The following is a 23,753-nucleotide window of genomic DNA, read 5'->3' as shown; positions in this document are numbered from 1 at the left end:
GAGCAATATCTGTGTCTTGTTTTCCCCCTGGAGGTCGAATAGACAATAGGAGAACAAGAACCAGCCCATCATGCAAGGGATTCAGGCTAAGGATCCCTGAGCAAGATGGCAGCAGCGCTGAAGGATGTTTCTAGCAGTGGCGGTGACTCCTGGTCCTGCAGGACTGGGAGAAGGGCAAGGGAGAGGACTGACGGACTTTGCGCTCATTGGCTTGCCTGTGGAGGGAGGCTCTTGGTTGTAGCCTTACAGGTACATGTCCTCAGTGGGAGCCACTAATAGTTGGATTTTCATGTGTGGCCTTAAGCCTGGAGTCCAGCATTAAAGCAATAGAAGAGACTGCGGCTTCTTTATGTCAGCAGAGACTGCCTTTGGAAAACATGCTGTTTAAAGTATTGTTCAACTGTAAAATAATCTAATGCTTGCATAAAGTAAACCTTGTTGACTACTTTTTTAGCAAAAGCAACTATTAATAAAATAGATGTTTTCTTGAAAAGCCTTTGAAACCTTGGGAAAACACAGAACTCCTCCTGCCTGCAACTGTTGTTCTTGAAACTCTGTTTTCTTCAGTCCATCCTTTCTTTTGTCTTTCCTGCTTGCTTTCTAGCCAGCGTGTGCACTGAGAAGCAAGGGCTGCTGCTTTCTGGTCGGACAGGCACAGCACCAGTAAGGCTGGCATTCAGTGTGTGCCCTTTTACATGTGGGAAACGCACTAAAGGTCTGGAGAATGAGAAGTGAGGCAGTGGAGACAGCGTGCTTTTTCTGCCTGAGCCAGTCGTTTGTGCTGCTGCTGACTCTGCCCACTGTTCTTCCTGGGGAAGGGGCAAAAGTGCCTCTTTATTTGCTTACAGTGGTACTTCAGGGCTCTGCTCTCACCTGCATGCAGAGTCATTTGCAAACAGGCTGTATTGCTGGGGAGCAGAAATGTGTTTTTTTTAAACCCGAAGCAGATTTATAGTCTGGTTTCCTGTCAGATCTTTGCATTTTCCTTCTCCGCCCCTCCCAGCCTCTGACACACTTTTTCTTACTTTCTGTGTCGCTCTTTGTTCATTCTGACACCAGTGCACTTGCTTCCTTCATTCCTGATTCTCCCTAAACTTTTAGCACTTTAGGGGCCAGGGGGTGTTTTGCTCCTTGTGTTTCTTTTACTTTTCAGCAGCTGCAGAGCACAAATAACTTCTCCAAGACTCCTGGAGACACACTGACTATTGCATGGAGGCAACGTAGAGAGTTTCAGCCTGCAGCAGCTGCACCAAGACAGCCCGGTCACTCATGAGCACCCAAGGTAAGGAAAGCAGCTGTCAGATCAGCTCTACCTCACTGCTGGCTAAGACAGCACTTGACTCTAATCACTACAAGTTCCACTTTCACCTTTCACCTTTTTTGTGTTCATTTTCAAGAGTGTGTTTCTTTGAAAATCATTGCATTCGCACCATCCTTGCCCTCAGCGGGTCTCATTGTCCTTTGCATGCATGGATCCTTGGAGTTCAAGGTTCAGTGAGGTAAACAGGCTGTAGCTGGAGGTGCACACGTGTTCTTACAGAAAGTGTGCACTGGGAAAGAGAGTTGAAATGGAGGTCTGGAGGGGGAGATGAAAGGTCTGATCATCAGCATGGGTCTCCTGGGAATTTCTGGTTCTGCCCATAGTGTCTTGTGACCTAACCTTTTCTTTAAATCTCTTCACTGGGGATTTGTGCTTTCTGTTAACTAATAAAATCCTCCTCCTTTGTTTTTTTCTCTTTTAATTTGTTCTTCTCACTTCCTTTATTCTTTCCTCAACCCTGACATATCTCTTACTATCTTTTTCACCATCTTTTTATGCCTGTTTTTCATCAAGCATATTTTCTATGTGACAAATGTCCCCCTTGTTCATTCCTTTCCTTTCCCTCCACCTTCTCTTTCTTGCCTGTGCAATAGACTGTACATCCTCCCCCATGTTCTTAATCTTTCTCTCCTTCCCCTCTGTCAGTTCCTTCTCGGTCTTGTGTTCCCCTTTCCCATTGCTCCTCTAGCTTCTTACAGGCACTCGTACTTTCTGCTCCATCCGCTTTCTCCTGCACACAGCATACATTGTTGCCCTGCAAAGTTAATTTTGCACACACAGTGTGTTCCCTCTCCACTGAGTTGTGCTTCCACACACATGCTGCTTTCCTGTCTGTCCCTTTCATGTACATGTGCAGGATTTGTATATTTACAGGTTTGAGGATGCATCCCAAAATATAAGACTTTTATACTTGCACAGCTTCCTTCCAATTCTCAGACTCATATTTAGTCATTCACAACAAATAACCGCTGTCATCCTGTCTCTCTGTTTCTTTCTGTCTCAAACAGAATTTTCTAACACTTATAACACACCATAGCTTCCTCTCCGCTCACAAATACGGCCTGCCCTGACTTTCTATCGTCCTACTCCTTCCTAAGTCCTTACCACAACTCTCCACCAGGTTTCTCTATGTGTTTTTATCTTGAGGTTGCATTCATATTGGGAGGAACTACTGATGCAGATTGTCTTAGTCTGTGCTGTCTTAGCATCCCCGCTGAGCACCTGTCGGGGAACTGGAGGAAGTATTGCAGTCTCTCAGCTCCTCTTTCATTTGCAGAATATGCGGACTGCAGCTGAGTAAGAGCTTAGTGATGGGAATGAAGGTAGAGGAAAAAATGGGAGAGCACAATCCAAAATGTCTTTGGAAAACTATAAAAATACTTCTAGTTGATCACAAGCCTTTTTACTAAACTTAACAAAGTTTTAAACTTCCTGGCCCACAGTGGAACTTCTGGTCTGACACTGGTGTAGTTTTTGTCCTGTTGATTCTGATGGGATTTCACATCTCAGAGGTAGAGGTTCTCAAGTCTAATGCTGTAATGGGAGTAACTTTGCTCCTGAAAACAGCTCATTCCTTTTACACCAGATATATTGGTGAGTCACAAAGATCAGGCATGGCTAAAAACTGCATCCAAGGACAGTATCTGGTATTATTCCTCATTTAAGTTTGTAAGCTTTGAACCAGATATGACAAATAAGTACATTTCTTTGATGAAGCCTTTTAGCCTCACCTTCTTAAGCAGGACTAATGAGACTGAAGATTTATTTCTAGGGATGTTCTGATGTGGGCTTTTGGGGACTGAATAAGGATCACTTATTAAACTCAGCTGAATTAATAAGAGAATTATTATGTGGGAGAATTCTCTTAGTGATCTGTCCTGCTTTCTCAAATTGTCCATCTCCTTATGAGTGAAAGGGGCTTAAATTTTATGTTTGCAATTATAATATATCCTTTCTGATTCAGAGCTAGCAAACTGTGGCCTTTGAGCTGTGAGCGTTCTCTTCTGAATACAGAAGCAGGTACATTAAAATATCTTTGTTGTTTGGATCTTTGAAAAGTCCACAAGCCTAGAACAATAAAATAAGAGATGTTCCTTTTATACATACAGGTGTAATACAGTTCTTTCTTACTCTGTTACAACTCATCTTGTGATGCGAAAAGTATTTGTGTTCCTTTTAGTCATTCTGCAAACCTTGTATGATGATTTTCTGCTTTGTTTTTTCAGTATTCTGTGCCCCCACTACTGTTTCTTTTTGTAAGGCCTTGATGTCTCCCAGAAATAAACTGTCTGAGACAACATCTCTTCTTTCTCTCTCTCCCTCCCTCCTTTTTCTTTTTCATTATGATAGTTTGCTGTATGTTGAGTTAAAAATGGGCATTGTCAAAGTTGGGTTGTGACAGTTGCAAGGGGACCTGGAGCCAGAAGGGGTTTTTTTTTGTGTGTGTGTCTAGTTTCTTGACCCATGTGTCTGGCAGAGGAGAAATTTCAGCTGGAAAGATTGTGGAAACTTCCCATCCTACCCAGCAAATTGCTATATTGAGCAGGCCAACCACAGAACAGAAATTCAGAACCACGTATTTGACTCCCTGTTCTTATGTGAATAGTTACTTCCAATTAGATTTAACTCTGAATTAAGAGAAAAATTAACTTTCAACATGAGTGAGAAGAGAACCATCTGACTGCTTGTATCTGTTAAAATTAAAGGCAATTTGAACCTTCTCTGGAAGGATGCATCCCAAATAACTGGGATATGCTGAAGAAATCTGAATCCGATATACCGAATGACTTTAGTTTATATACTGTTGCTTGATGAAATTTTTAATCAGATCTATGGAATGACTGCTCACAGAGAATGAAATTTAGAGAGATCCTCATTTCTCCCAATATGATGCCTGTATTATTGAGAGAAAACAAGCTATCCATTTTTTAGCAGGTGTCTCAATTCTCTCTCTGATATTGAAATACGTGTTTCATGAAATATGAATGTTTTGCTTAGAAGTGGTCATTAAGGTTGTGTAACTGATGGTGGAATTTGACCTATGGCACCTTTCTTTCTGAGTAGCCTTCATAGTGATCTAAACTTAAAAGAACAAGGAATATAGGACCAGGTCTTGTGACTTTCAAACTGGAGGGTAAAACCATAAGCCTCACCAAATTTAGTCTAGTTTTGTACTGATACCAGTGAGAAATTATTTTTGTCTTGGCTGGTTTGTCACTGCTGTCTGTAGGATCTGCATGCTCAGAACACTGTCCCCTTTGCTGAGAATACAGGATCTGCAGTGAATCTGCAATTCCTTTTTCGGAACAAATGATGGGGTTTTCTCAGGTGTACATGTAATAATATTCTCCCTCTCCCCCCTTTCCCCAGACTCTCTCTTAAGTGCTGCCTTCACCCCCTAGTCTGGATCAGTTTTTTAATGGCAATGAACATTTTCAGGAAGGTAACCTTTCTGCTTGTGATTTGTTCAAGGACTCTGGAATTATAATGGTTGCTGTCAAATGTATATAATTGGTCTCTGTGGCACGCATCCAACGAGTGATAAAAGCTTGTTTCTCTCCACTTCTTTAGTCTGTATTCTCTCCTTATGTTACCCTCTCACTTTTGCTCCTCTCAGGCAAGAGGAGAATACAGCGCCAGCCTCTTTAAAGGGCAATTTGACAAAACGGCAGATCTGCCATATACCCCACCATGGTGTGTCTCAGCTGTGGGCAGTGGATTACTCCTTGGCTGGAGGTTTTCACACTGACTTTAGTTAAACATAAAGTTCTTTTCTGAACTTTGATTTTGAACACCTCTCTTCCTTCATAATCTTCTGCCAAATATTTGGGCTCTAGGAATGGTGATAGTTTGTGAGTACCATGAATTCACATGCTTAATGAACTACAGGGGGTGCATTTAACATTTTACCAACAGGTAAGGCCTTTGTACTTTCTTATACAAAAGGCAAACACACAGGTTTTTTTTTCACAGCTCATAAAAGTACATTACTAATAGCACCAAAAGTTGGCAACGTGCGGTGCATTGTCTGCTATCACTGCTGAACATGTAGTGAAGAGAATATTCTTGTTATGTTAGTCCCGCAAAACCTGTTTTATCTTCAGTGCTGGATGGGGCATTACTTTCTAATGCTGTCTACCTCAGTGAATCTGTTTAGCAACTCAAAAGGAAAGAGAAATTTGTCAAATCTCACTGGAAATGTATCAGAATTGTCAAACAAAATGCTATAACATTCTGGTTTTGTCAAAAGGATAAATGTATATACAGCTGTGTACGTGATATTATTTGTAGTAATTGTTGCCTCGGTGAATTTGTCTGTGTAAAGTAACACTGTGTAGTATTAACGAATATGTTTGTTCTGGTCCCCGAGGCCGGTTTGGCCTTATACAAAGATAATTGTTGTTTGCCCAAGTCTGATAGTCTGCCCTGTTGTTTGTAGTTCAGGGGAGGAATACGGGTTCGTTGTAACCAACGAAAGGATTCCCACTGGCCTCCTGAGCGCTGGTTGTTTGCTGGCAAATTTTCCTCAGGTTGTAATTGAGGCACTGAAGAGTAAATTTAACATAGGGTTTCTGTTTAAAATGGGATAAGGATTTTTTTCCATTTGAATGCAGAAAAAGCTGTATGCTAGCAGTACATATATGGTTATCATTAGCAGTTAATGGATTGTTTCCACTTCATTTTTTACAGCTCTATATGTGTGTAAATGTTTCTAATCTAGCTGTGCCCACACTTGAAATCCGTATGAGTATGCTTAATAGGTTGTTACACATGTTTAATATATTTGAGCACAAAAGTAAGCTCCTCCAGGCTTTGAAACGCCAATAAAGAAACCTTTCAAATGTTTCCTTCTGCAAATTCTGAATCCTGAGCAAACTGGGAAAACACCCTAAGGTTGCTTCAGCTCTGTTTCTGGATTACACCAAATATACTCCATTTCCAAACTACAGTGCAACTGGTGATTGAATCTTTTCTCCTTGATCATGAACTGAAAGATTATCACATTTATAAGATCATTTGAAGGTTTTTGGCTTTTAACATCTCAATTAAAATACCAGTGACATTTACCATTCACTGACCAAACTGGTCTGTTGTTTCAAAGAACATTTCCTCCCTTGTTGCAATTTTGCATGGATCCTCTCCAAAGTCTACTGGTGCATCCCAGTCTTTTACAAGAACAACTCACAGTGTCTATCCAGCAGCTGCTGCCTGCATCTCTATTTTTTGGCTTTTTCTGAATCACAGAATCATTTAGGTTGGAAAAGACCCTTAAGATCATCGAGTCCAACCATTAACCTAACACTACCAAGTGCAACACTAAACCATGTCCCTGAGCGCCACGTCAAGGTAGTTGCCATTCCTTATGTTTTTTGTAGTTTATAATGAGGTAGTTAGTGAAATCATCAAACTCATTTCACTAATGACTTGCACTGACTGAAAATATAAAATTCCTTAAACTTTTTCCACCTTCTGTACTATTGCTGAGCTGATTTTCTCCTGGTAAAAAATCAAGCTTAAGGTAAGACTCTTCTCTGCTACTACAGTACTAATCTTCCTTCACAGTTTCTGCCAAAACAAGTCAGAGTAAGTCTCAATATTTAATTGTTTAAGAAGATTTTGGGTGCATTTCATCCTTCCAGTAACATATTCCTGTATTTCTAATTACACAGTTTTCAGGAAGACCCAAGACTAACATGTTTTATTGTAGGTGGTTTCATTTCCTTCTGTCTTTTTTTCTTTCATTTTTGCAATTCATGCCATGAAAGATATCAATGCAGTATGAAACAAAAAATATTTAAACTTTTGTGTTAGGACAGAAAAGAGTGTGTTTTTCTTCTGCTTTTGTTGTTAGGAAAAAGTGAACGAGTATTACATTTCCTGTAAGACTGGAGACACTGAATCAGGTTTTTTTTTTTAATCTGCAAGTCTGTGATCTGAAGGAAAAGTGATACTTGGGCATTTTCACGTGGAGTGTTACACTACAGAATGGTGTTTTTGTGACTTGCCCATATCCATAGTGAGAGCAGTATCCAGGCAGTTTTGCTGGATTAAATGCTATCGGGAGCAACACTTTCACTGAATCACTGAAGAACTAGGGTTGCACACCTGGGAGAGCTGTGTCTGCCTTGCTGGTTACTTTAGAAGCCACATGAGAATACGGCATCAGGAAGGACTGAACTTTTTCACCTGCAAAGAACAATTGGAAAATGCTGGGTCTAAGAGAGAAATGGTCAGAATTTGCATGCCACTTTCAAGGCTGTGAATTTAATGACAAGCTCCTGATACACTGTAGAACTTCCTGCAATGCAGAAAAAAGCAAACTCATTGCAATTTCATCATTATAACATGATAATAGTGCATAAATCCAAAGCTGTTTGAGCAGGATATTGTTAGAAATATTGGATGCAAACCTGTTAAATAGCTAATGCCATCAGCACAGATCTAAGTACAGTCTCTGCACAAAGGGACTGGAACAGTAAAGCTAATTTGAACATTCAACTCCTGTGAAGAAAGAATATGAGAAAAGGCAGAGGGTAGTTTGTTACTTTGGTCCTCACAGGACATCCCAAGTCCTCTCTACCTTCAGTCTGACCCATTTGTCTGACTTGCCTCATTTGTCTTGTTTAATATCTCCTTTCCTCTTCCTCTGTGACTCTGATTACCATCCCATATACAGTGGTTTCATCAAGTAAGTGAAGATAACTAACAAACTTCTCTCTATACATCATACTTTAGAACTGAAGATGTCTGTCACCACCTCCAATTCATGACTGATCCTAAGGGAAATGAAGCAATGCTTCAAGCAGAGCAAAAGAAAAAAAAAATAATAATCAGAGGGAAGGCAGAGAGAGGCTATTTTGCTTTAGCAAGGTTTCTGGACCTTACTGACAAAGTCATATTTTCACCTGAAGGACCCTTCCATTTCTTTTTTCTCTTGTGGAGAATGCTTAACACATACAGCTGGCTGTAGTTGTACAGGTTGTTCAGGTTGTTGTGCTGTGTTTCAGACAACATCATCCAAAGTTGATCCTCTGGTCCTGCACGTAGAGCCGCTGTAAAGAGTCAGATCAGAGCATCAGACTCTGTGGGCTGTGCAATGCCACATCCTGGCATTCTGTATTACGCTCTACGTGTCTAGAAGCGGGTTACTTCCCACCTTCCCCCGCCCCTCACGTGGAGGCAGTGAACTCTGTACTCTTGGACCAGAAAATCGTTCTGCCGTGAATTTGGCTTTACACAAGCCCAAGAGGAGACATACAGCCGTCTGCTGCCCAAACCAGCAATCCTTATTTCCTCCAGAGAAAAACACAAGTGAATTGAGTCAACACCTTCTGATGGCTGGATGTGTGTTATGAGCCACCAGCCAGACCGTTCTGTCCTGAAAAGGGACGGCAACATTTTGGCTAAGTGCTAGAAGTTTGCATATAAGAATCCAAAAGGAGCATATGGTTATTGCTTTCAACTTGCTTTATTCTTTAAAAATATGCTTTACCAGAATTATCCATTTCAGATCCTCAAACTGTGGAGTGAGAAAGTTTAATTCCTTTTTTCCTTGCTAGAGTGAGTGACGTCATAAATATTAGAAAGAAACAAAGAGTTATTCTGGAAATTTGAACTGGGATAAGTCTGATTTACAGAGACTGACATCACTAGTCCACTGAAGATACCAGGGACTGTGTGTATCAGTTGCTTGAAGAAAGTTAGTAGTCCTGTCTCGGCTCACCTCATCTCTACCATTCACCTTGTCACCACAACTGCTAATAAAATGTCCAGTGTTTCCCAAGTCAGTCTTGATGGTAACATCTCTGGGTTGTGGCGGTTTGCTACTACAAGGGAATGATAATGTAACAGCAATGTAAAATTGTCCTGATGTACATGAAGCTGAGCAAAATAAAAATTGGTAGCAACTTTTGATATTTTTGGCCTTGCCTTTTGAGTAAACGTTATCAGAGAAGAGCAAGAGCCAAAATTCTATGTTTAAAACACATTGTTTTTTTCTTTTTATCTTTTGAGGTCAGATTTCAACTCACTACAATTAAAGCTTTCCCAAATTTTATTTTAAAACTTTGCTGAATTTTATTTTTCTGATAAGACTTCTATTTCCTAGTGATTAAAAAACTGTTGAATTTGTGGAATGGTACTAGGAAGTATTGTCTGAATGTTGCAGTATCTCTGCTCTTCATTCAGATTCATTGCAACTGCTGACTCATTATGTGGGACAGCATTCCAAAAATGCCTGAACAGCTTCAGCCTCTGGGATTGTGCATATGCATCTAGCAGCAACGCCGCTGAAGACCTGGCTTTGGTCACTTGTTGCTGCTTTTGCACTTTCTTTTGTGCCCTGTTGACACAAGCATTTGCAGAGTAATGTGGTAAACTGGATGAAGAAACTGATCCAGCTGAAACTTAACCATGCAAAAAAATTTTTTTTTTCGCTGGACCACCTCCCCACATTGAGAAGCGGGAAGGAGCAGCCAGGGCTAAGGACTCTTCTTATGATTTCTAGAAGTTGTTTACTTGCTCCAATTTCTGGAATAACCCTTTGTTTCAACTCCAAAAGTTGTCAGAATTGAATCCTTAATCTCATATCTGTTAATGAGAACATAGGCTCCTGTGTATTTTTATCGCTTTTGGAAACAGGACATAGGTAAATTGGGCTCTTTTTGCAATTTTTACCATTATTTTTATATATTAAATGTATTTTAAAAGACAAAGAACATGAATACTAGAAAGGTAAAATACCTGTCTTCTTTCTCACAGCTTCCTTACTTCCAAGCAGGCAGGGATACTAGGACAGAAGGGGATAATTCTAGGGGAGAGAAACAGTCAGGATGTCAAAAGAAGGTATATGGTTCTTCCATATTTTCACTTTCTCAGAGCCAACATTTTCCCTGCTGTATGCAAGGAGGAAAATGAAGACAGAATCTAGAAAATAAACTGTTCCTAAGGAGGCTTCTTGCTGCTTTTCATCAGAATATAGAGTGTTACTTGTACTAGGAGGCTTTCAGATGAGAGATGGAGGGAGATGCTCTAGGTATAGCAGGACAGCTGATCATGAGAAACTCTAGACTGTGCCTTTGGTTTTGGCAATGCGAATACATGAGTATCATTTCCCACTCTGTCTGCTGATCATTACAACTGGTATGAAAATGCTGCTGTACTCATTGGCGGCTGCCCTGAAAACTGAACAATACTTTTACAGCATTATGAGATCATCAAGAGAAAATTAGTCTGACAGCATCCAAGAAAGCTTCACTGTGCCCGAATTGCTCCTGCCTTACTACATAGAACATTGCTTGATGTGTAACTTCTGCTTTCTGTTACTGATAATGAATATTTGGTTTTGTCACAGTGCAAAGCAGTAAGCTTTTATAATGCTGCAACCGCATTCTTGGATGTTTCCAGCTTTCAAGTCACATCAGGGAGTGTACAAGAATTAAAAAGTTGCCCACCCATAAGTAACCAGGACGAGCACTAGTAAAGCCCATTTTACCCTAGAGAATGTTGTCACTGAGAGCAGCCAAGGAGCATGCCCACACACAGAGTTACTCCAAAAGCTTTTCTAGCAATCCAGGAATTATTAATAATTACTCGCTCTCAGGACAGGTCCTGTAAACACTCCTCCCACACTAACTTGCTATGAACAATTTCAGTGTGAGTATAAGGAGAAAGTACAGTTTTGTGGTTACCGTAGTTCATCAGCCCTTTCAGAGCTCTCCCACAGTGCTTGCCCACTTCTCACCGAGTCCTCTCTTCTGTGATGTTCTGTATTTTGTGCTCCCTCACTGAAGCACCTCATGGAGCACCAGTAGAAGAAGGTCTGTCCCTGCCTTCACCGCAGGTAACCGTCTGTGTTGCCGTGCAGGGAAATGCACTGTGTAACCCTCTCCTACAGCCATGCGTGGGCAAGGACAGATCAAGAGCTTCTGTCCTCTCAAGAACTCGGGAGAGAAGATGGTAGAGGTAGCTCACAACAAACAGAATTTCAGCCGGTAATGCCAACACCAGGCTGATGTCAGCCTAGGACACACATTCTAGGAATGCTAATAATGAAAAGGCTGGACGCATTTCCTATTTTAAAAAGGCTCTTTAAATTCTCCATATGCTTCCTTTAAAAAAATTCCTTTAATCTTTCTGATGTTTGCAGCACCCTGGAGAATAATATGAGTTCTTTTCTCAGTTGATGAGTGTATTGCTTTTATAGGATTTTAAACACTTACTGACCTGGCTAGCTTATCACAAAATAGGATTTTGAATTCAGATCCAACTTGCTCTGTCTTGCTTCTGTTTCTAATCCAGAGTGAACCTTATCTGTTGTTATTTTGTATTTCACATGATGCTCTATCATGCTAGAGTAATTACTGCCACAGAAGATAGAAGGGCCTTGCCATCAAAGAAGGAAACGTGAACACAGCACATAATTGTTAGAAGAATTATGTGAAATCTGAGTGGAGGAAAGCAGGAGTTAAACTGGCTCCTGCATAACAGCTGTTTTGTTTAACACTTGATGTTCCATCCCTGTGCCTAATTCCTTAGTCTCGTCTTCCACGGTGACTTCATTAGCAATGAGATGCTAATTAAATTTCATATTTACAATTAGAAAATAAAATCATTGGACCTTTTATAAATAGATTTTTATGAGTTTTGGCTCAGCTGAGTCAGCAGTACAGATTCTGCAAGACTGAACTTACTGGCTTTGAAAAAAAGATAAATAGAACAAATAATGATGGAAGGAGAGTCTAATCTAAAACCTCATATAGTTTCTACACTATATTAATTTTTGAATATAAAAAAAATAATTTTCGTTTTGTTCCTATTGTTAGTCGTGTAAAAAGAACCCTTCTTTTATTATGTCTCAGAGGGTTCAAAGCTTGAAATTTCATCTAATTCTTAAAATCTCAATTGTAGTTGGAGACAATATGCTGAAAAGAGATTGAAACATCAGCAGTGTTTGCCTGTTAGCTAGCAAAATACTTATTTCATGGATTCAGAAGGGTTAGACTTAACACAGGTGAGCACTGACACACAGCATCTGCCTTCTTCCCTGTGGAATGTGTACTACTGGAGAGTTTATACAATACTGGAGAATCAGAACTACTTAAATACTGCTGCCAGCTATATCTGTAGGTGCTATATGGAGCAGTTCCCTATTCATGTAAAAATTAGCACTTCACAAAGCTTTAAAGGCCCATTTTTCAAATACTTAGCATTTGAAGAATGCTCCAGTTGTGAAAAGATTTTTGAAAGAGCTCCGCTTCAATTTAAGCATGTAAGAAAGACTTGATTTTTAAAAGTGCTTAACGCTCAGCAGCTCTGTGATTCATAATGCTATCTTATCCCACACTCTGAGGCAAGTCTTGCAAAAATCTGGCCATTTACTTTGATGCCTAAATGCCACCTACGCCTTTTGAAAATCTGACCCTAATTATGAGTTGTGCCCTTGAGTAGGAATGAGAAATAGGGGAAATCAATCCTCACGTGTGGGAGTAATTTACTGGTGCTCATATTGCATGTAACCTTACTTCATACACAAATACAACACTATATTTAAAACACAGGCTTTTCTGCACATTCTGCAAATGCTTTTGTTGGTAGCTTGTGATATTTTATGCTATGAGGTACAGTTAATGCAGATAGCACATAAGGAGTTGTTATGCTTCAAGGCATAAATTAGGAGAATAAACCAAAATGTCCGCTGACTTTTAGTTGGTTACCCCCCTTTGTACTTTTAAACATCTCCTAAAGATCAGGATTTGGGTGCATATAATCCTGCAAATCTTGCATTTGTAATATTGATTGTAGATGCTGTTTTAACAGCAGCTGCCTGTGCGTAAAGACTGGGATGCTCACAGATGGAGCATAATTCTGGCATCACTTTACAGTTGCTATTTTCACAAATATTTATTTCCACAGTCAGCAGAGAATTTAATAAAATTCTCATACTTCTCCCTATGTTGACTTGTTCTCAAGAACCACACTCAAGTGGAGACAGATAGTCAGATTTCTTCCTATTTTAGTACTTTGCTTCTTTTGTCTTCTCAAAAAATATGTGTTAACCATGAGCTGAACTGGCCAGAGTTTTCTGATGAGACCAGAGTTTACTCTCTTCCAGTGGTTAGTTAATTCTTCTGGGATAAATTTTCCACACGAAAGCTTTACAGCATTTTATTCTATATCGTCAGAGCAATGGACTTCGTTATGGAGAAAGCAACGGAAGGTGCTTAATTCTTCCTTGCAATTCTTTGAAGGTAGGAAATATAGAATTGCCAAGTATTTGGTATTATCTCTTCCCCAAGACAGCAAGACAAAGTCATAGAGAGATTACCACTTACAGAAATAAAGTACAGTTCTGTTAAGTAAAGAATCAGACAATTTTTGCTTTAAATTGCGGCAGAAGTGACTTGAAGGAGCCCTCCTGCAGGATGGAAAGTGAATCTTCTCTCTGTTTTCCAGAGATTGCTTTCCTGCTCTTAATTGCAGACCTTACAGTGAGGCTCCTTTGGTGACATAGCACTGTTAATGAACCCCAGCTGTATTATCTGCAGGAAAGGAGGACCTGTTTGAGGGACGACTCAGGTCTTTCCTGCTCCAACCAGAGCACACAGCTCTCTGTGGCTACGAGAACACTTCCTCTAAGACTTTCCTCTGTGATGGTGTCATATTTGAAAGTTACCCACAACCTCTGTTCAGAAGAAAAGGGAAGTAAGGCAGCCCCCAGTACCTTTCTATCTGCTATATATAGACAGTAAGTTTGAGAGAGAGGATGGTGGGTGTATGTTTCCGGAGCTATGTGACACAGTCCTGCGACACTGGTACAAGAAGAGAGAGGACACAGAGCAAGAAGAAGAGGAGGTGACCAGAAAGCATAAGTGGGAAAAATCTGTTCATAAAACAAGTACAACCATTCCATGTGAAAGGACAATTCTAATTTCCAGCAGCAAGATAGCGAGCTCCTTCTGATTCCTGGTGAGGTTTTGTCCTTCCTAGGCCAGGCTGCTTGCAATCTATTGTAGACTTTTTCTTGTCAAATGGCATGCAGTTGTCTTCTGTGTGTTCTGTGCTCTGCTGGCTGAGACCTTCATGCAGCTTTAAGGATACAAGCTTACAAGGATAAAGGATTTTGTCAATTAGCAGAACATCAAGGACCATGGCAGTCTGTGACTAGGAGTGAAGCTTACTTCTTTCAGTGACTTTGAGGTGGAAAGACTACAGGTATTTGTTGTCTAAGGCACATATGTCATTCTTCAAGCTGCAGTCAAACTAGCCTGTGTAAGACAGCAGTCAGTTCTTTAAAATTAGAGTCTATTTTAAAGTAATAGTTACAAAGAAGTCACAAAATGGAATAAGGTGTAGATACCTGTTCTATCTACGTGAAGTTGTGTGTTTACATAAAATGAACAAAATGTATATCTGAATCGTAGTAGTTGTCACCCTTAGGAGATTGGACAGTGTTTGATCCAACAGAATATATTGTTAGCAATTAAGAGCTAAACATGAATGGATAAGTCTTCACAGAGCTAGGTGGGGAGCTATTATACCTTTGCATAGTGCATTTAAGATATTTAACTGAATCGTATTCTCATCACAATCAATGCATGGTGCTGTTATAATGCAGTAAACAATTTGCATGTGGGTTCTTTTTCATGTGTTTGGAGTAGAATTGTTTGTTAAGGTTGATCTTTATACAAGGGTTGTGAGAGTTGGCTTCTTATTTGTTCGTTCTTTGGTTTTTGCATATTTTGACTAACTGTAGGATTCTTAATATAGAGTTCTGTCTTATTTTCCTGCCATGTTATAAAGCCTGCTATAGGAGGCTATTTTCAAACTTTCTTGGGCCATAGTGAATTACAGTGAGCTTATCCGACAGTATTCAAGATGGGAGTGGAACCTTTTCTGTTGTAGGAATGGCCTACACATTTATTGTCAGTTGTTGCTGAATTTGGAGATTGTTAAACTAGAGTGCAGTCCTCCCATCTAATGTGTTCTGCATTATCCTTTGATTGTTTGGGGATGAGAGTATTGCCTACAAGGAATCATTATCTGACTGCATGCAAGATGTTCTTCTCTGAGTGTTTTTTGTTATTTTTTTAAACTCGTGTAACGTAAGAGTTTGTACAAAGTTTTTAAATAAGCAGACTAAGTAGCAGTTTTGTATGGCAGAGCTACACTTCTTTCTGTTTTATGTGACTTGTGTTGGTATAAGTGAAGTGTTAATAACAGCAGTGAGAATCAGGCTATCTGTGCAAGGGTTATGCAAGTTTCATATATATGTACCAGCTAATGAATCTTTGTCCTTACCAGGTTCTTATGTAGCTCAGTCTATGCAAATCCCTTATGAACACTAGCTCTCTGTACCAAAGAATGTGCGGGGTTTTGTGATGGGAGCACACATTTACTGGGACCTAACCTGTGATCATCAAATCCATTTGCATGTTTGGGCAACTTTAATTTTTAATTCAGGACTCCTCCTAATCACACAGGACTACACGCTTGCCCCCAGCTGTGCCGCCTCTTCCTCCTAAGCTAGTGAGAACTTCATTATCAATTGTAAAAACAAAATGAGTCAGTCTCAAGAAAAAATTAACCTGGGACCTAGTAATGACTTCTGAAGCATTTGTTGGACCAGCATTCTCGTGAGCCCTCGGCAGCCTGAGGATGACAGCTTCTTTTTTAGATCTTGGCTTTTAGCACCCATTAGTTGAAAGGAAATGCTCATGACAGTAGCTAATGCTGCACTCAAGAAAAAAAGGCCAGCTATATAAACATATTTGTACTACGTTAGCACAGTGATTTCTGTTGCCCTCCTCATCATCATGCGTAACAGGATGGAGGATGTGTAGATTAAAGCATTTATTAAATGTCAGGCTTTCAGCTCTCCACTGCTACTTTGCAAATCCTTTAAAATAGATGCACTAAATGCCTGTGGTAAATTACTTATTTAAATTATTGTGCCATTATCTTGATTTGCATGCTCAGAACTAACACTAATTTCTAATGTGTCAGGATCTGTGGCAGGGCCTTCCGTATTTATCCCTTCATTTGCTTTACACCCCACATTCCTTCCCTTTGCCTTTACTAAGGCCTTTCCTGTTTCTCTATCTCACTTCTGTTCCTCATTTTAATTCTATTGAGTTCCCCTTTCTCTAACTTTCTTTTTCCTTTCCTGTTCCCTTTTTATATTTCCTTTTCCCTTGACCTTACCATTTTTCATCCCCAAATCTCGTCTTTCTCTCTCCTCTTCAGGATTTTTTCTCCATCTCTCGTTGCTTACCTCTCTCATTTCTCATTTACTTTCACATATATTATCATTTAATAATGATATTACTAATAGTTTCTGAAATCTGGGTATCAGATTCTTAAACATATGGGTAAACAGAATAATATCCATCTAATCACCAGTGTAGATGTTGCCATCTGAAGGGACAAATCTCTCTCCGTTGACCCTAGAGGGAACATAAGCAACTAGTAGTGGCTAGAAACCAATCTTTAGAGGGCATTCTAAGGTAGAGGTATAAAATGTGGGAATAAAGTTTTGAACAGACCATTTTCCATTCACTAGAGAGGAATTAGATTTCTAAGTTAAACTAGGTGCATAATTCAAATTGGTGAGATGAATCCACCCTCTAAATTTGCTCCTCTATCAGTAGGACTTAGTATGTTACTGAGGGAGCTAGAAGCATCTTCACTGTATGTAGAAAACAGTGACACGTAGAAAAATGACAGAGTCGTCAAAACAACATTTAAGCTATTTGTAGAGGAGGATTTTTCCATTTTCTTTGTTTATTATTGGTAATATAAGTTCTACAACCAAACCTGATTGGATGTTGCATGTTCGAGGTAGCACAATCTGCTGTCGGTTTGCTATTGAGGCAAAATTAGTCATTTCCTTCCTGTGTGATAAGGTAAGAGCTCTGAAGTTCTAAAGCTGGCAGACTTCAGGAAGATGTAGACTTCGGATATTGTCACCAGATGGAGTGCAAAATGGGAAAGCATAGATCTCAGCCTTTTATGAAACAGAGATCATTACAGCATCCTAATAAGTATTACTATACTGATTAAGGTTTTTTGCAACAATATTTTGTTGGGCAAAACAACATTCTTGACGCGTAAATATTTTTTTCCTCCAGAAAGTGATAGGTATTTTATAGACTTTCACATGCAATTTCAAAAGCAGACAAAAGCTAAATGTAGTAATGTGGAATTCAGTGCAAGGATTGTTCAGCTCTTAAGCGATATTATCCTGCAACATTGAAAAACTCGTGTATCTTTGTTGCATACAGTGTTTTCTGGTTTAGGTGATACTAAGCAAACCATTGGGTGTACTGGCTAACAATACTAATAATTGATCTGTGCTTTATATATGCATTACCCTTTCTTTTTTTCTGAGATGAAGTTTTATATGGAACTGTTCTTAGGAGAGTAAATAAAGGCAAAGGAAGAGATAATTGAAGAGAGTTCCTATAGTATTAATTCTTCTGGCCCTCTCTGTTAGGACAGGAATAGTGATTAGAGAAAAACCTCTGATTTATTCTGTTACTTTCTTTTTTTTCATAGAGCAGAGATACTGAATAAGAGTAACATGATATAATTCTTCCTTTCTTCTTCTCTCACTTGGTCGTTGAGCTAATAGTTATGAAAATGAGGGGAATTTTCTTTCCCTCTTCTGCTTGTAGAAGCAAGATGAATATGCCTCCAGAGCTCTTTGAACCAGTAAGGGAGTTTGTTTCGGTTACCTCTGGGCTCTTCTGTTCAGAAAATGGGACTAGTATTTACGACTATGGCTATCATCTGGCTTCACTGAAGATCTAGCTTTACCTCATTGAAGCCTTGCAAGTCTGCTAGTGTTTTGAGGGTTTTTGTAGGTTGTGTGTAACAGGAAGACTGACTTGATGGAATTGAACAGAATACTTTTGTGTGAAAATAATCCTATTTTGTGTTTAAATCTTCCTGCACTTCTATTACTTTGGTATCTCTTATTCTATACTTTTCTTCTATATTGTGTCGAAACTGTGGCACTCAGTAAGCTAGTTGAATCTTTTATATAAAGAGGAGGTTCTGATATATACAGAATGGTTCTTTCCATATACAGCCACTGAAGCTGTTGGCTTCAGAAAGTATCCTAAGGCCCGCAAAATCTGAAGTAATAAAACTGCACTAATAACAAATGTTTGTCTAGGGCCTTCCCATCTTGTTTTTTCGAAGTGCTTTGCAGTCACCAATTAATGATTCCTCTGTTGTCATAAAAATACTTCTTACCAGCCTTGTTTTCAGATGGAGAGACACTGAGGTAGAAGGAATGAATATAAAGTGTAAATTCTTAAAGGCAGATGAAGACACTGTCTCTTCTCCTTTGGGAGTCCAAATTTAGGCATCTATATGGAAAAAATTTGCAAGTGTAGGTAAGCAAATTTAGTCATCTTAATCAATGTTTAAGCCTCTTAAAAGTTGTTTTCAGTACCATAGAACAGCAGTGCAGCCAACATAATTGGAAACTGCTAGTATTCAGCATTTTAGAAAGCCAGGCGTGCAAATAGAGCTCTCCTGTCCTTAAGCAAAGGAGTATAATTTCCTTATCACACTTTAAACTGTGACTGTCCTCTAATATTAAAAATAGCTCTAAATCCCTTTGTGGTTTTGTGGTTCTCTGATATTGCAAATCTGCACATATCCATACAAGCAGCTTTTGAGAAAATCACCTCGTTGTCATGCTTTATCCTGTGAGGTGCTATACAAACTTGAGGGAGAAAGGGTATTGCCCTATGAAACCTAGAGATATGCATAGAAAGAGGATGTAATACAATACTCTCAAGATGTTGAGGATAATTATATACACAATTTTAAACTGCTATTTTCATCTTTGTTTTTCTTTAAAGTGTGATAAATTATATGTAATCCTTTCCTGGTTTATATACAGGTTTAGTATTTACCATAAACTTCTGTTCTTACTAACTTATAATTTGCACAAACATTTTGTGGGCTGTGGTTTCTTTTTAAATACTGACAGTCTGTGAACATGTGACAAATGCAGAAGTCCAAAAAGTTAAAATAGATCACTGCTTCCAAAATAAACTTCCTCCTGCTTCTCGGTATGAGGACAATACCCTTTTTTCGTATTTCACAAAGGAGATATCAAGAAATCAGAAAACCTAGCTGAAGCCTGCATTTGCAGTCTGTTACACGGCAATTTCTCAGTATCGACAGGCTGACAAGAATTCAGAGCAAGGGGATGCAAATAATTAAACAGCTGAAGGGTTAATTTCTGCACCATCGTGAAATGAATCACAAAAAATGAAGCTTTAGACATGACCTGATGATGAGCCCTTTATAGAGCCCCTGGTTCTGAAGCCTGCGGGTTTTCTTCCCTTGATCAGTGGAGAGTGTCACTGAGATATGAAAGTCTGGAGTCTGAGTGAGAGCAGAGAACAGCTTTAACTGCAAAGTGATTTGCTCAGTTGAAAAATATAACCAAAAAATAGCAAACACATAGAAAGGTTCATTTGTGTGTAACTGCCAAGAGAAGGATAGTCCCTGGGAGAGAAAAGGAGGTGGGGAGAATAGAGTGTTTCTTTTAATGTAAAAAGGGATTCTCCATTTTATTTGTCTGCATCTACAGAGATCTTTGAAATAGATGGGACTGGCTGAGATTATTACTGGATTAAGATCTCCTGCAGTTAAAAGCTATGTTGTATACTAGCTGCTGAAAGGAGCAGCGGGAGAGCGATTTTTTTAACTGCTGTGGCAATTCTTATTTCTTTTTGGTTAATGTCTGTTGAAGTCAGTCCAAGTCTGTGACTTCACACCTGTGATTTGTAATGGACGCCATAGTATTTCTATGACATATCACAACTTCTGAATGTGTTAGGTTACAACTCAAGAGCTGTTGGAACCAGAACCTAGATAATGGTAATAAAGATCAGATTAAATAAGTGATTACACATTTGAAAACATTTTAAATCTGTCATTTTTGATTTTATAAGTGAAGACAACTTTTCTGCAATATCGTCACAGGAAGGAAGGACAGAAATGGGGAGTAAGGTCTTTTAATTACCTAGAAAATGCATGTGCTGCTGAAAATCTTTTAAAATTAAAGCCACTAATCCAATGCCTTTATTGGTTTCCTACTGAGTTTCAGTTGTCACATCTGGTTTTTGACCAGCACACCAAAATTTCAACCAATCCCAAGCATTTTATTTCCTATTCAATATTATATTAAATACTAAATCAAAGAGATATTTGCTCACTAATATCAGTTGTCCATTGCTATTGTCTGTGGAATAGCTCTACAAGACAGTGGAGTTACTTGGGGGTTATATTCTTAGTCTGGCCAAAGAAATGCAACAGAGGCAACACCTCAAGCTCTAGGAAGGAGAGGAGTGCTACCCATTACGCAGCGGTAATCCCCAAGAGGTGATGAACAGTGCAGGGAGTTAGGAGAGAGCTTAGCTGTGCTTCTGGTAGGGCGTTTCCAAGGTGGAAATCCAAAGAAGAAAGCAAAAGGAAGATTATTGAAATTCCTACATGGCAATGAAGGATCACTCTACTAAATGTTGTTTCCAAGGGCTTGCTCCTGATCATAGACTGTGTTTAACCGGAGTTTGCTACCAGAAATCTCCATTTAAAATTCTTAGCCACTCATGTGCTATACTTACTACTTTTCTATTAAATATTATGTCCCCAAAATAACAGTATGGATGTATTATGCCCATACACAAGGGACTATTTGATAAAGGTATTTTTAATGTCAGGTAAAAAAATGTATTCGTGTTGAGAATTACACTGATGAGCGAACTCTTCTTTGAGTCATTTAATGGAGAAATTCCTAATTAATGTCCTGAGGGAACTGCTGCTGACAGTGTGTAATAATTTCTGGTTCAGTGCAGCAGATTACAAGATATCTTGCATTTTATGAAATTCAGGCAAGTGCTTCTTTTGCACTCTGAGGTCCATCTGTGAGCTTCCTGATACGCTCCCCAAAATTAAAGGGCCTGCAACACACCTTTTTTTTGATGCAATAAATAGCTGTGGCTGTAAGATGACTAAGGTATTGTGTGACCTTCTGCTTTACTGCTTTCTCCTCCCAAAAGTTCAGCTTCTCCAATTATGTAGTGTTTGTTAAATTTACCTTTGAAGTGAAATACGGTTATTTCCAGAATAAGTGGTGGAGAGTAAAGTTCATGAGAATGTATGTGTACTTCGGCTGAAGCTATTTCACCTTCAGCATTCCTCCCACTGCTCCCTACTTTATATAGCTTCTTCTATTGTTTTACCTTTATACTGTTCATTACTGCAGTGTCATCTTTACCACACATAAATACTCGGATTCAGTAAGATTTTCACCCAGCTTGTGAGGACTTTGTAAGACCAGAGAGATTTTCCCATAACTGCAGCCATGCCCCCATGATTCTGGATCCCATTGAGCAGACTCGATCTTCCTTGCCCTCTGAGGACTGTTGTCTTTCCTGGCCCATTTAATAGCAGTCACTGGAGTAATGAAATCTACATGCAAGCAGCACAGAGAATGCTAAGTAAGTGGTTCCTGAGATGTGAAACTACAATGAAAAGAACTCTGGGAGAGCTACTGGAGTACAGGAGAAGAACAAAACCTCTGGCAATGCTCCCCTGACCTAGTATGCAGAACCCGTCCAAATTTTTCTCATAGATATGGTGAACCCCAGCCTAGGATTTTGGACAATTTGGGGAGGCCTTTGAAAGCATCAAGAAAAGAATGTGCATTTTTGTAGGACCATTGTGTGTTTCATTATGATAGAACACTGAAAAACACATTATTTAGCAGAATAGCACTTTTGGTTTTAGTTTTCGAAATGAGGAGTTAATAGCCTCTGGCTATACAAATTAATAGCTGGTTTTGCCCAGTGATGTTCAGTGTAACACAGGCTGCTTTGCAGTTCCTAAAGTTGGAAGCTGAGGAAGTTGCAACACAATGGAGAGAACCCTTCTGATCCAAGAAAAGCAACATGTTGCTTTTGATGTCCTTAGTTACTGATTACCAGCAAAGCCTCATAAAGCACAGCTCTCATCTCATATGACCTAAGAACTGCACATTCTTCTTATACCATGGCCTCTGATGGGGTAAAATAGCTCTTGAAATAGAAGCTTATCTTCCTCGTTCCACCTGGATCACAAGATCTTGAGAGAGCTAGAATGCAAAAATTAAGACTTGTTTCTAAGGTTGACGTTTATTACAAAATTAAGAAGGAAAGATTTTTACAAAGTTTCTTTACTCGTAACTTTAGTACAAGTTTTCTCACCTTATTGTTGCCTGCCTTGTAACCTTCTCTAATGAGGTGGTTACAAATTAGGAGTTGGCAGGAAATTGCTTAGCAAGCACTCAGAAATCATGTGATAATATTTGCATGAGTCAAGAACATTTGCAGACTTCAGTGACACGATGCTCGTGCTTACGCACTCATGGGGAGAAAGGCAAGGTCCGAACTCACAGTCAATCCATACACAGCTGCAGAAGGCAGACATACATAACTGCTTGCTTATGAGTTAACTATTCTTGTGATGCACTCATTTACCTGTGTTGGCTTATCACATATATGCAGGAAAAAATGCAGGTTCAAATCATACAGCTGAGAGGAACAAAGGAGGTGAGAATGAAAGCCTTAGTTGCCTGCTGCAAGTATTTGTCTTTGCTCTGAGCTCTGCATGTTCATACCCTTCCTTGCGTTGTGCCGTGTCCTTTACCATTGCTTCTATTATGAAGAGGGATTCTCTGACTTGCACAGACCTTCATGGAGTTAGCTGAGCTATGGATTCATCACTAGAGAGCAATATGCAATAGTTCATAGGCTCAAGATAGCACTTCTCTGAACTGTCATTTTCCAGATGAGCTATGGACAAGCTGCACTTCATTTCAAACAGTTTCAATATAGGGCAAATTCAGTATTAGTCAGAAGTGATCCCAAGCTCATCCTGTGTGACATGGAAGCACAAAAAAGTAACAGGATAGAAACTGTCCTGTTTGATGTTCATTTGCCAATTGTTTCCCTTGTTAAGGAGGAGAGCCAGAGATGGATGACTGCCTGGAGACACTGAAAGATGAGGAGGAAGCTTTGTGGGAGAACGTAGAATGCAACCGGCACATGCTGAGCCGGTACATCAATCCAGCCAAACTGACCCCGTACTTACGGCAGTGCAAAGTAATTGATGAGCAGGATGAGGATGAGGTGCTTAACTCACTTATGCTGCCCTCCAAAATTAACCGAGCAGGTAATTATTTTGTGAATGGCTACATTGGCTTCCCTATCTGAACAGTATTATTTTGCTAAGTCTGGAGGGAGCCTGTGTCAAATTACAGATTATCAAATGGAAACCCTGTATCTCATTTACAAGAGATTTAATGTAAAGGGGGGAATCTGCTGCTGCTGTTTTGATAACAATGACTCTTTCCAGTGCTGTGCAGACT

The 23,753-nt window shown here is 39.5% G+C and overlaps 1 protein-coding gene across 1 annotated transcript in view; it reads left to right on the top strand.

Annotated features, from left to right (window-relative positions):
• The first annotated feature begins 1,011 nt into the window (after positions 1-1,011).
• Positions 1,012-23,753, top strand: part of CARD11 (caspase recruitment domain family, member 11) — a 46,641-nt gene continuing 23,899 nt past the window's right edge. The window contains exons 1-2 of the mRNA XM_009698537.1: positions 1,012-1,282; positions 23,345-23,557. Of these exons, the coding sequence (XP_009696839.1) occupies positions 1,270-1,282; positions 23,345-23,557 (226 nt within the window). The 5' untranslated portion in view covers positions 1,012-1,269. The remainder of the gene's footprint in view (positions 1,283-23,344; positions 23,558-23,753) is intronic.

Source organism: Cariama cristata, unplaced genomic scaffold, assembly GCF_000690535.1.
Source record: "Cariama cristata isolate BGI_N322 unplaced genomic scaffold, ASM69053v1 scaffold6614, whole genome shotgun sequence".
NCBI lineage: Eukaryota > Metazoa > Chordata > Aves > Cariamiformes > Cariamidae > Cariama > Cariama cristata.
Note: the sequence above shows the minus strand (reverse complement) of the source record. Positions and strands in the feature narration are given on the sequence as shown.